This window comes from Hordeum vulgare, chromosome 7H (genome assembly GCF_904849725.1).
Source record: "Hordeum vulgare subsp. vulgare chromosome 7H, MorexV3_pseudomolecules_assembly, whole genome shotgun sequence".
Taxonomy (NCBI): Eukaryota; Viridiplantae; Streptophyta; class Magnoliopsida; order Poales; family Poaceae; genus Hordeum; species Hordeum vulgare.
In genome coordinates, this window is record NC_058524.1 from 55,207,678 (window position 1) to 55,220,490 (window position 12,813).

General features: G+C 49.6%; 1 protein-coding gene across 2 annotated transcripts; it reads right to left on the bottom strand.

Annotated features, from left to right (window-relative positions):
• Positions 1-6,479: 6,479 nt before the first annotated feature.
• LOC123410781 (probable protein phosphatase 2C 54) lies at positions 6,480-10,067 on the bottom strand. Of its 2 annotated transcripts, none has more exons than XM_045103718.1 (4): positions 9,693-10,067; positions 8,640-8,840; positions 7,908-8,119; positions 6,480-7,412 (listed from the first exon to the last, which is right to left on the bottom strand). In XM_045103718.1, the coding sequence occupies exons 1-4, from the start codon at positions 9,768-9,770 to the stop codon at positions 6,842-6,844; spliced, it is 1,062 nt and encodes a 353-aa protein (XP_044959653.1). In that variant the 5' UTR covers positions 9,771-10,067; the 3' UTR covers positions 6,480-6,841. The 2 variants fall into 2 exon arrangements, with proteins under 2 accessions (XP_044959653.1, XP_044959655.1); XM_045103720.1 differs by having other exon boundaries at positions 9,689-9,709.
• Between the last annotated feature and the right edge of the window lie 2,746 nt (positions 10,068-12,813).

Below are 12,813 nucleotides of genomic sequence, written 5' to 3' on the forward strand. Positions count from 1 at the left end.
CCCTATATGAATATAGTATATAAAAAAGACTAGGAAATTGTTTTTAAACACTAAAATTTTGGGATATCAAACATTGGTGCCATTCTACTCTCGTGTTTAATTTTGTGAGGAATGGATGCCCGGGGTATTCTTGGTAAAAAAATGTCAAAGAATTCCCACGTATAGAAAAACTGTTTGGATGGATCGTATGTCAGTCTGTATTTTCTTCATCGCGGATACACATCCATTCCTCGCGAAACCAAACACAGAGGTAGAATGGACACTATATTCGTATAGGGGTATGTGCCACCCGAGAGCTCCCATGCATTTCTCATGATACCACTCTATGTATGATACGGGTATTGAAAATCCCCCTAAAAAACAATATTGAATGTGATGCAAATAACCCCGAAACTTCAGAGAACAAATTACAAGATTTCGAACAAATTTTACTTTACACCTGAAAGACAAGAAAGAAAAAAATCTGCTGAAAACAAATCTGAAATAAAACGAAAAGGGGAAGACATGTTTTTCATTCTAGGCCGTATATCTCATAAAAAAAAATTGATGATCAACTGACACCAGGTTGCTCTGATCAGGCGGGTCTCGTCCCTTCCACTCTCACCCTCCTCAATCCCTTCGTTCTCTCTCCTCTCGCCCCCCACGTTGACTGGAAGACGAGCACGAGGAGGAAGAGAAGCTGAAGGAGGTGGTGGAGGATGTCAACTCGAAGATGGTCGTCTGGGATCCCGTGTCTGGGAGCAGAACGGAGCTGCACAACATCGTCGTCCCTGACATCGACCGCCCAAACTATTCGGCCACGGTGCTCTGTGCAGCCAATGGCTGCAACCACACTGCCTGCAACTTGGGCCCATTTTTCGTGGTTGTTGCTTTTATCGGCATTGATAAGAGGCTTGTGCTGGCCTCAGTATACTCATCGGAGACCTGGGAGTGTCGGCAGCTATTCATATCGTCGGCAGCTACAGTTATTCTAGTAGTGACCGGCCTCTATTGATATCGGCGGCGTTGGAACCCTTGGAGCCTACATCATCGCAATGCCTTATTTGGTCGATGGAGGTCAGTCTTGATGGAGTAGTGTCATGAATCCAAATCAGAGAAATGGACCTGAAGACACTTGTCCCCATTGGCAATCCCAAGACCTCATATTCATTTAAGTTGGTTGGATGTGTGGAGGGCACCGATATCATCCTTGCGATCACATATCTTGGTGCATTGCGAATTGATCTCAAGTCCCTGGGGTTGAGAAAGTTGTCGAGTAAGCCAAATAGGGGCACAATTGAGCAGGAAATATTTGAGAACCTCTTTCTCTACATGAGCTTCAACAATCCACCAGGTATATAATGTTTGCTTTAACCCTTTATGTATGGTTTCGATGATGTGTTCAATTCACCAACATATGTTAAGTTCCCCTTAAGAAAATCATGAAGTTGCGCAATGAAATTCTTATCCTAGGGACTCATTCTTCAGAACTGTTTGCTTCTTTTAGCGGTGGCAAGTGTTGTGGCGGTGGCTGAAGCAAGTGAAGCAGGGCCCCGTGTGTCTTGAAGGGGGGCGACACAGCTGTTTTCTTTAACAACACGTCATTCAACGAAGTGTTTCTGTTATTTGGCCATCGCTAAAATGTTTATAGTAATAAAAGTGAGCCGATTATATCAAGTTTAGATGATTCCCCTAACGTGATGAGTTTAGTACGTTTATCACTTTTAAAGATCACTGGTGGATGTGACAGTTTGAATCACGTGCCAGCCGTTGAAGAATCGAACTTCAGTTTTAATATTTTTGGTGTCGGTTTTCGTTTCGAGTCTTATCCTATATGTTTGATATGGGAGTCGTAGGTGTGGTATGTTGTTAAGCGTCAGCTTTAAGTTCGTTACCCAGCAGCATGAAGACTTGCTCTTCTTTGCGTGGCTTATCGGACTGTACTTTCAGTAACCAGGGTAAAGATATTGTCACAAAATTGTCAATCTCTTGTTCCTTCAGTGATTTTGTTAGCCTGTCAGTCTGCTCCCTGCAAGTTCCTTTCCCAGGCAAAATGCTTCCTGATCTGTGATACTCTCTTGCTAAGTTCAATTTTGGCACTAGGGGAACCAGGCGTGTGTACATGCTAAGTTCAATTTTGCTGTAACATCAGCTATTTTACGTGCACGGTTTTCAACTGCTGAAATAAATATGCAGTTACAGTTATACTAAAGCCACGGCACTTATTATGCTACTAGCAGACATGGTGCCATTTCGATGTCCTCGCTAAAAGAAAGGAAAAAAGGCGCCATTTTGGTGTAGGTTGTTTCAATAATATCATAGCCCATACACAAAGCAGAGTAGTTGGCCAGGGAAAAACTGCAGCATTCCCGGCCATGCTCCTCAGCCATACATACATGAGGCCTGCCCACCAGTCAATGTAATCTATACTAGTAGTCTTTTTTTCATCATGATATCGTCAACCAGTTAGTTCTACATCAGCTATGTTTCTTCCCCTCTTGATCAGGGCAAAAATGGGAAATGAAAAATAAAGGAATCACATCTTGGGTCATGGTTTGCCATAGCAGCAGCAGCATCCTGCCTCATCATGACCATCTAAAGAAGGAGGTGGAAGAAAAAGAATGGAGAATGCAGGGGTCTATGGTCCGCTCAGTGGTGCCTGGCGCTATGGCCCCTGGGGCCATAGTAGTCCACATGGATCTCAGGCATCCTGTGCCCCCCTGCCCTATCTTTCTCCTCAGATATGGCCTCCTCCGCTTCATCCCCAGATGACCCCTCAGCACCGTCAGCCTTGATCGCCACCCCTTTCTCCACAGATTTCTGCAACCAGACAAAGAAAGCAAGTTTAGAGAACCGATCCACATAAACATCGCTACGAAGGTGGCGAAACGCCGGAGACGGCAGTCGCAATCACTTACATTGAGCACCGGGTTGCCGAGCGCCGCCGCCTTGCTCCCCGCGTCCAGCCTGATGCCCTGCGCCGTCGCCACCATCAGGAGCAGAACCACGGCGGCCGCAGCCATTGCCAGACATGTCTTCGCCATCTTGCACGTCTAGTATCTGTCTAAGGACCTTGAAAGAGATGAGCTTGGAGTCTTCAAACCCAGCTCAGGTGGAGTGGAACAGCAGCAGCTGCGGGCTCTGTTGTTGTCTGAACTCTGAAGAACCATTTGACCCTGGAGAGAGGGCATATATACCACACACTGACACAGACACAAAGCTTTCCTCAAGGGCAGCAGCCCGGGCCCGCCCAGTGATTGATGTCTGCAGCCGAGGGTGTGGCCTCCTGAAGTACCAATGCAGAAACATGGCCATTGTTTATGCAGCCCTCTGCTACGCTTTGGACCAGTGTGTCTGCCCCCAACCATGGAGCCGTGTTCATTAGGACGCCGCCTGGCCCCTGGATTAGGCGCGTAATGCCGTGGGAAGGATTGGATTAAGAATTCTGTCAAGTGGTTCTCAAGCAAGTGATGATGGGCATCTGCTCCTGGAAAGTCGCCTGCATGTCTCCCAGGAAACGGGTAATGCACTTGCTCGCGCGTCCCTCCAGAAAGGTGTCCGGGAACCATTTGAATCGCGGTTGTTTAATTGCATGCGGAAAAGTGTCCGGAGACCATTTGAATTGTGGTTGTTTAGTTGCATGCAGAAAAGTTGGACTGGTCGATGTACGTGCGTGCAATCTGGCGCTGTTCTTCATGGCCTTATCACTTATCACGCAATATTTTTGCTCGTTTCCGTTCACTGTTCGGTTCTAAAACGCATTTTTTATGTGTGTGTGTGTGTGTGTGTGTTTCGAGACCTGACAACTGAAAATTCATGAGACAAGATGCACAAAAAAGACCATCAACTTCGCGAAAAATTCACGGGTGTATGTTGCGTGATGAAATTTCAGTTGAGTTTCACTCATAGGCTCCAACGATTTCGGCTGCAGTTTGGCTTTCTTCTTCTATCTTTCATGCCCGTTTGAGTTCAGTTTCCACTTATCAGGATTTTTTTGCTTGTTTCTGTTCACTTTTTTACCTTTTTTTTCTTTTGTATTGTTGAACGGGAGAATAGGGATTGATGAAATAGTTGGTGTATTGCTTGAGCCTCGTGTGCATATATATAAGAGTACATGATCATCTTGGAGTACAAGTCAAGGCAGGAACAAATTCTAGTCTATCTATGCTTTCCTAAACAATCACGTTACTCAACATCCCCCCGTAGTCACAACGGTAACGACGCAGATGGTGAGATTGGAGAAAAATCCGAAGGTAAGCCGACGTTCAACCCCCCACGGTCGTAACGGTCGATGCATCGTGGAAGTTGTGGCTGGAGTGGAAACCGACGAGGTTGCTCAAGCAAGGCGGCAGCCCTTTGTGCGTTGGTCGAGGAAGCCGAGAGCGTAGGGTGGTGTAGCCGTGGTCGAGGTAGTCGTGCGAAGAACGTCGTGGTCGATGTCGAGTCGGGGTAGCCGGTGTCGAGGAAGTCGCCGTGGAGCCGCGGGCACAAGGAGGCGCCGAGTTAGTCATGGGCGCAGTGTTGTCGAAGTAGTGGTGCGCCGAAAAGAAGACGTAGTTGAGACGCGTCGCGCCGGGTTTGCCAAGCCCGAGGACACATCATGAACGAAGGCACGCATCGGTGTTGCCAGCACCGCGCATGCGTAGACGGACGAAGTCGATGTTGACGATGCGTCGCTCCAGGTTTGCTAGGCCTAGGAACACACCGGGGACGAAGGCACACGTCGGTGTTGCCAGAACCGGGCATGCGGAGACGGGGACCTACACACAACCTGTACGCCATGTCGAGCAGGCTAGCAGAGAAGGACTCTACGACGGTTGCGGTGCAAATCGGCGGGGGCCGATATTGCCCGCGGTGGTCGGAGTAGATGAAGCGGTCGGGGAAGACGACGGTGACGCTGACGATCGGCTGGTGCTGGACGAAGATGAAGGAGGTGGACGAGCGGTGCGACTCGGGTGAGCGAGCTGCAGCAGCGCCAAAGAAGAGTGACGGCGGCGGCGGCTGGTTAGGAGCGCGGCGGCGAGGCTCGAAGTAGGCGAGGAAGAGCCCACAACATGACAAAGACCAGCGCGGACGATGGCGTTACCGCGCTGAAGGAGACGGTGCGGCGCATACCATAGGAAGTCGACGCGCGGGGACGACGGAAGACCTCGGGGTGGCGGCATAGACCGCGTGCCACAATGCTACGCCCCGAAGGGGCGATGCAGCGATGGTGCGCGGGTCGGTGCAGCCACGGGGACAGTCTCGGGCGGCGGCGGGGACTGCGTGCCACGCTCGCTACGGCCCGATGAGGCGATGCAGCGGCAACGCGAGGGTCAGTGTAGCCACGGGGACAACCTGCAAAGGACGGCCTCGAGGCGGCAATAGACCGCGGGCTGCAACACTGCGGCCCGAAGGAGCGACGCGGCGGTAGCGCGCGGATCGGGCAACCGCGGGGAGAACCACTGGGCGGCAGCGCTGCGACCCGATGGGGCGACGCAGCGGCAGCCCGATGCTCGATCGATGGAGGCGCGCGCTGCACTCGGCACAGTCTTCACGGGGCCTGCAGAGGCGCGCGCAACCAACGGGCCAGGTCGGTCGCAAGGCATAGATGCGGCGGATCGCGGGCAGACGGGTGATTAATTCGATCGTACGCGAGGTCGTGGACGTCGCTCGGTGGAGGCGAGGTGGCGGCGGCCGAGAAGCCGGCAGCCGGCCCGAGGCAGGCGCCGCGGCCGAGGCGACAACCGGCCCGAGGCAAGCGGCGCGGCCGGAGATGGCAGCCGACCCGACGCAACTGGCCCGACGCGAGGCCGATGCGGCCGGAACCGGGAGCCAGCCCGACGCAACCGGCCCGGAGGCAGGCGGCGGCACGACCGTACGAGGCGACGGTGTTGATCGACGGGAAAGTGGTGCGCGAACGGCGGCTGTGATGGGCAGCCGCATGGCGCGTGGCCGTCGGGTCAGGGCAATGCAGGAGTCCCGATCGGAGCAGGGCGATGACGATCGGCGGAGATCGACGAGCGTGTCGGCGCGCGAACGACGGCGTTGAGGGGCCGCCGGGTTTGCGCGAGGCCGCCAGGTCGAAGGAGAAGCCGGGTCGCACCGATGTCGGAGTAGGGGCGCGGTGGTCGACGGCGGCAGCGGGCGACGCAATCCGATCTAAGATCGGAAAAACCAAAAAGAAAACGCCGATCAAAGTGACCGGCGGAGGAGAGAAACCCTAGATCAACAGATCGGGAAAAGACTCTCTAGGGAAGCGAACCCTAGGTACGGGCGGCGCGGCCCCCGACGGCGGTCATGGATTCCGACCGCCCCGGGGGCGGCGCGCGGTGCGGAAGCGGCGGCTAGGTCAAGAACCTTGCTCTGATACCATGTTGAACAGGAGAATAGGGATTGATAGAATAGTTGTTGTATTGCTTGAGCCCCGTGGACATATATATAAAAGTACATGATCATTTTGGAGTACAAGTAAGGGAGAAACAAATTCTAGTCTATCCATGCTTTCCAAAACAATCACGTTACTCAACATGTATTTTTATACTTGGCAAATGGATATTCCTCTCACAAGAGACATATAAAATTTCAGTTGCACTGATAGGCCCCGACAATCTTATTTACAGATGAAAACAGGGAAATGTATAATGGTACAACAAAGGCACACAGCCTCTCCTCCAGGACATGTCTAGTTCCAGCAGCTAAGAAATGCTCACAAGCGTGAGCCCACATGTTCGTTGGCTTAATTACCAACAAGAATAACAGCCACTGCCTCAACAACAATGGGGTAACATAACAACAACAGTGAAGCACCGACACGACTACATACAATTAGAACTCAGCAAGCACCGGCACGGCACCCGGTCACGGCGAAGGAAGTGCGCCGTCATTGGCTCCCTAGGAGTATCCTGAGGCTGTTGAGCCCGTCGGCCGAAATGCTCCGCGCCACCCTGCGGGGCTGGCTCGCCCTGATCTGAGGAGGCGCCACCAGGTGGAATGAGACCAGCACTGCTGTTAAATTGTCCGTGGCGCCCCGTCGTATCGCCTCCTCGACGATCTCCCTGCAGCAGAGCTTCACGTCGTTGTGCTCCTGGAGACGCCGCCGGGCAAAGTCCACGGCGTTTTGGTTCGAGAAGACGTCCCACAGCCCGTCACTGCCGATCACCAGGAACTCGTCGTCCTTGGTCAGCGTGGTCAGCTTGATCTCTGGCTCGGCGCTCAGGGGGCCTCCCCCGGGCCTGCTGGCCTCCTTCATTCCCTCGAGGTGCCAGTCGCCGAGGGCTCTGGTGACTCCTAGTAGACCGTTCAGGTAGCCGTCGTCCACGTAGCCACCGAGAGACTCTACGCGCAGCTTTTCACTGAGGCTGCAGGGCCTGTGGTCCATCGACATCTCCATCGCAATGCCACACCGGGAAAGTACTGCTCTGCAGTCACCAGCATTCGCGACCAGAAGGGACCTGCAGCAGACATAATAACGATCAGTATTGGTTATTATTAGGAAAGTCACCAGTGCAGTGAAATTTACAGGCATGGAAAACCAGCAAAAGCTTATGACCTTAATGCTGGACAAATGTTTGCAATATTATGCCTTTAGAACTATCTCCAGGGATAAATAAGGATGCATATATATAAATCATATGCTTGGGATGAAGATTCAAAGTATGCGGAATCTCTCTAGTTTATCATAGTTGCAGTTTGCAGAACACTCAAGGTTGCAGCTCAAAAACAGTATATATAAAGTTTAAACTTCAACAATATCATGATGCCATTTTGATGCATTTTCATTGTATGTTCGTATATAAATGCTCCTTGTGTTCCATCCCATTTCATAGATGCTGAACAATGGGACTTCCTAGGCAAAGGAAGTGTATTGCAGCTTATGGTTTTAATGACCGGCTCAATCAAAGATGATATAGAAAGGAGAACCACAGTTATATTTGGCAGAAAAGTACCTTCCAAAAATCATTGCTGTAAGTGCCGTTGTGCCGGACGACAGAGCTCTCTGGTGAGAGCATTTATCCGCAAACTGACTATCTATGTGCACAAAGGATCTGCTCACAACTTTCTCAAGCTCCAGAGGAAAATCGGCATCTTCCACAATGACCCTCGGCAGATTATCGCAAACAAAATGGGCAGCATCTTTTCCACCATGCCCATCAAAGACCTAGAAAATGAGAAATGCAAAAACTTGGTTACAAAAACACAATACCTCGTGATTCATATAAACGGTGAACAGCTAAAATGGTAACCACATGTCACTACACTTCCTTACTGTTAATAAGAACTGTAGTCTTAAAGTACTGCAGTACAACAATTACACTCAGAGAACCACAGTGTGTACTGCATTCTGTGCATAAACAGTGAAGAGAACTTTATTGGATGATGGCATGCCAGAATGTAGATCAAGGTTCAAGGATGAAGCATAGGATTGACTGTGGATAGTTCTTGATGATACAGAGGATCTGCCCATACATACTTTATAGAAGTTTCCTGGTACACAAATACAACTAAAGAGTTTCTACTATTGGGTGGGTACATGGATCAATTCTGCAAAAAACTTTCCTTTTCATGTGGGAAATTGCGGTCTAGGTATAATGTGGGTTATACACTAGTTGTAAATTTGAATAGAGTTGATTTCTGTGTCAAAATGAGGAAAAAGTGAAAAAGAGAAAGCATGTACATACCCCATAAAAGGAAACAACTTCTTTATCCACTGTTGGATAACCAAAGTTTTTAGCTAGGTCGGCAATACACACATGGGTATCTTCCATGTACTGGCGGCTTCCAATATCTGACCAACCGCCTGATCTAACACTTGGAAGGAAATTGCTGAAGTTACTCTGCTTGAAATCGGCAGTTGTGGTGTTCTCACAAACACTCTCCATCTGCATGTTAAAAAACACATTAGCATAGCTAAGAATGTAAGTAAAGTAGGCGAACCCTATAACTGAGAGCAGAAATAATAGGAAATAATTCCGATGAAAAAGATGAAGCACCACTTTGCGTAGTGATGGCAACCCATCCCATGACAGCAGTAAGCAACATTCATTATACAATCAGGTCTATCACTGACATAGTGCAGGCACTTCGAAGGGAGCAATCAACATGGATCATTGCAAGAATAACATGTCGTTCACTCGGCACAGCATTAGGGCCATGTTTGTTTCACTTGAGCCTTGGAGAGGAAAAGGTACCAGGTACTCCAATGCACAAGGAGTACTAATTGTTCATGTTTGCTAGGTACTAGTACAATGGTCTGAAATTAGGACCTTGCCCCCTGCCTGTGGCAGTAAATCTCATCATCACAATTATCTAGCAAATGATTGGGCACAGCGTGTACGCCCAGTACAGTTACAGAGTAGTAGTATTAGTACTAGTACTACTACCGACGAAGAAATGCGGTGGATGGACAAACAACAAGCTGTCACTTCTCACCAGAAATCTCCTACCGAACGCAGGGAATTCTGACCTGTTGAACGATTCAAGGAGACTTTCCTCCAGATTTCAAGAAACGGGAGCACCAAACGCGTGCGCGCAAAGCAAGCACAGCCTGGTTCATGTCCTCTTCCAGCTCAATCCGCCCCTTTCGCGCCATGGTGGAACACAGCTCGGGACAGAAACCATCAAGTTCGCCGAGCACGACGAGATTCACCTAGTCTAGCAAGGAAGCGCGCTCCCGAAATCGAATCTTACACTGCAGAGAGAGGGGGGAGAGAGAGACGGAGTGCGGTACCCACATGAGGCGAGGGGAGCTCGGCGGGCTTCTGCGCTCCGGCGTGGCTAGAATCGGGCCTCCCGGCGTCGTCCGCGCGCATGCCGGCCTGCACTCCGGCGTTTCTTGGCGCAACTGGCGCTGTGGTGGAGTGCTGGTGGGAAGATCGGGCACGAGGAGGAAAAGCGGAGAGGGGGAGGGGAGAAGAATAATACGGGCGGGTGGGTGCGGAGTAGGAGGGAGGGGGAAGAGGAATCCGAGGAGGAGGGCAACAGGGAAAGAAAGGAGATGCTTTGGGAATATCTGTGGGCAAAGAAATCGATCCGGGGAGGGAAAGGAAGAAGAAGAAGGTTGAGGTGGTGGTTGTTTGTTGGAGCTCGATTTTTTTATGGGGGCAGAGAGCAGAGAGTGTGGGGAGAGAGAGAGTGTGTGTGGGGGGAGGAAGAAGAGAAAGGCACGTGGTGCACGGGCGTCACAAGTGACGCTGATTGGATGGGCTTTGGAGATTTATTCGTTTGTTACATTTGTGGATATTTATTTTTTGAATCCTAGTTCTTTAGGGTCCGATTCATTAAAAATGTCGAAGAGAATTGTCTGGTTAATAAATGGAAAACCGGTCTAAAATCGTCATAATACGCCTGCAAAACAAGGCACACATGGCGATCTGACAACCTACAGAAGAACGCGCACACGTCGCCAAGGAGAAGAGCGTCGTCGAGGTTGCAATCCGGCGTCATCGTCATCACACCTCCGTGAGGGCGACTCCGATTTCACCATCGACGACCATCGATGTAGCCTCCGTCGCAGATGAGCGCAGAGGCCTGCGTCGGTCAACGCCAAATAGTCCACAACACGCGTCGGCGAGTGATATGTCTCAAACGTATCTATAATTTTTTATTGTTCCATGCTATTATATTATCTGTTTTGGATGTTTTATATGCATTTATATGCTGTTTTATATTATTTTTGAGACTAACTTATTAATCCAGAGACTAGTGCCAGTTTCTGTTTTTCCACGTTTTTGAATATTGCAGATAAGGAATATTAAACAGAGTCCAAACGAAATAAAATCTCCGGAAAGATTTTTTTGAACCAGAAGACACACGCAACAGGCTTGGAGTAGGGGGCAAGGAAGTTGTCGGGAGGCCAAAAGCCTACAGGGCGCGCCCCTGGGGGGTAGCCGCGCGCCCCCTGGTTTGTGGGCCCCCTGCAGGTCTCCTAACCCTAAATTTCCAAATATTCCTGTATCGCCAAAAAGGGTCACGAAAATACTTTTACCCTGCTGGGAGCCTCTGTTCCCGAGAGATCCAATCTGGGACTCTTTTTCGATAATCTGTCGGAGAGGGAATTGATCACAGAGGGCATCTACATCAACTCCATTGCCCCTCCAATGATGTGTGAGTAGTTTCACCACAAACTTACGGGTCCATAGCTAGTAACTAGATGGTTTCTTCTCACTCTTTGATCTTCAATACCATGTTCTTCATGATCTTCATGAAGATCTATCGATGTAATACTCTTTTGCGGTGTGTTTTCGAGATTTGATGAATTGTGAGTTTATGTTCAGATTATCCATAAATATTATTTGAGTCTCTTATGAATTCTTATATGCATAATTTCATATCTTTGCAAGTCTCTTCGAATTATTTGTTTAGTTTGGCCAACTAGATTGGTAATTCTTGCAATGGGAGAGTTGCTTAGTTTTGGGTTCGATCTTGCAGTGTCCTCACCCAGTGACATAGTAGGGGTTGTGAGGTGTCACGCCCAAGATGCGACCCTATCCTCAATTTGGCAGGAAAGCCTCGTCAGGGATAGAAGCGCATCTCGTCGTGTCGCAAGAATGGATATCGTTACAAGTACATGTACTGAAAAGAAGAGTTATATACAGAGTTGGCTTACACTCGCCACAAGCTACATCAGAGTCACATCAGTACATTACATAATCATCAAGAGTAAGAGCAGGGTCCGACTACGGACGAAAACAAACGACAAAAGAAGAACGACGTCCATCCTTGCTATCCCAGGCTGCCGGCCTGGAACCCTTCCTAGATCGATGAAGAAGAAGAAGAAGAAGCAGCAACTCCAAATGAACAATCAACGCGCTCGCGTCAAGTAACCTTTACCTGTACCTGCAACTGGTGTTGTAGTAATCTGTGAGCCACAGGGGACTCAACAATCTCATTTCCAAAGGTATCAAGACTAGCAAAGCTTAATGGGTGAGGCATGGTTAAGTGGTGAGGTTGCAGCAGCGGCTAAGCATATATTTGTTGGCTAACTTACGAGTACAAGAAATAAGAGGGGAAAGATCTACGCATAACAGACGTGAACTACTGGTGATCAAATGAATGATCCTGAACACCTACCTACGTCAGGCATAACCCCACCGTGTCCTCGATCGGAGAAGGAACTCACGAAAGAGACAGTCACGGTTACGCACACAGTTGGCAAGTTTTTAATTAAGTTAACTTCAAGTTATCTAGAACCAGTGTTAAACAAAGTTTCCACGTTGCCACATAACCGCAGGCACGGCTTTCCGAAAAGATTTAACCCTGCAGGGGTGCTCCAACTAGTCCATCACAAATTACCACAAGCCGCATAGAAACCCTCAATCACGAAGCTCGTGATCTCGTCGGATTCCCTAGTGGAAAACCTCAACTCTGAGATTACCCAAAGCATCACCGGAATCCCGATGCACAAGATATCTCGTCAAAGGTAAAACTAATCCAGCAAGGCCGCCCGACGTGTCGACGATCCCGATAGGAGCCGCGTATCTCGTTCTCAGGACACGACGGATAAGCACAGCGTACGGTGGCCTGATAGAAATCTCCCGAGTTGCCCCGGGTTGGCCCCGCAAACGGCTCTAGTTTTGGACCAACACTCATGAGGAGCATTGGCCCGGGGGTTGATTAAATTACTCCGCGGGTGCCGGCGGGTCCCTATGCATTATTATTAGGTTATTAGGCAAATGTAGTACCAATGTTGGGCCTTGCCAGACCAGCTTTAATCTAAAACGAATTATCCAGGGGGTCCCCATAACAACCCCGATCGTGTTAGGAGCGCTCAATTATGGAACATAACACTGGTATCCGAAACTAAGGGGGCAAAGGTGGAACAAAACACCAGGCTAGAAAGGCCGAGCCTTCCAC

Excerpts from the sequence above, each read along its gene's own strand:
- LOC123410781 (XM_045103718.1), bottom strand. The coding sequence starts at position 9,770 with ATGCGCGCGGACGACGCCGGGAGGCCCGATTCTAGCCACGCCGGAGCG. Across the intron at positions 8,841-9,692 it reads CCGAGCTCCCCTCGCCTCAT|ATGGAGAGTGTTTGTGAGAA; the intron begins GTGGGTACCGCA and ends TTTAACATGCAG. Across the intron at positions 7,413-7,907 it reads ACAGCAATGATTTTTGGAAG|GTCCCTTCTGGTCGCGAATG; the intron begins GTACTTTTCTGC and ends TGTCTGCTGCAG.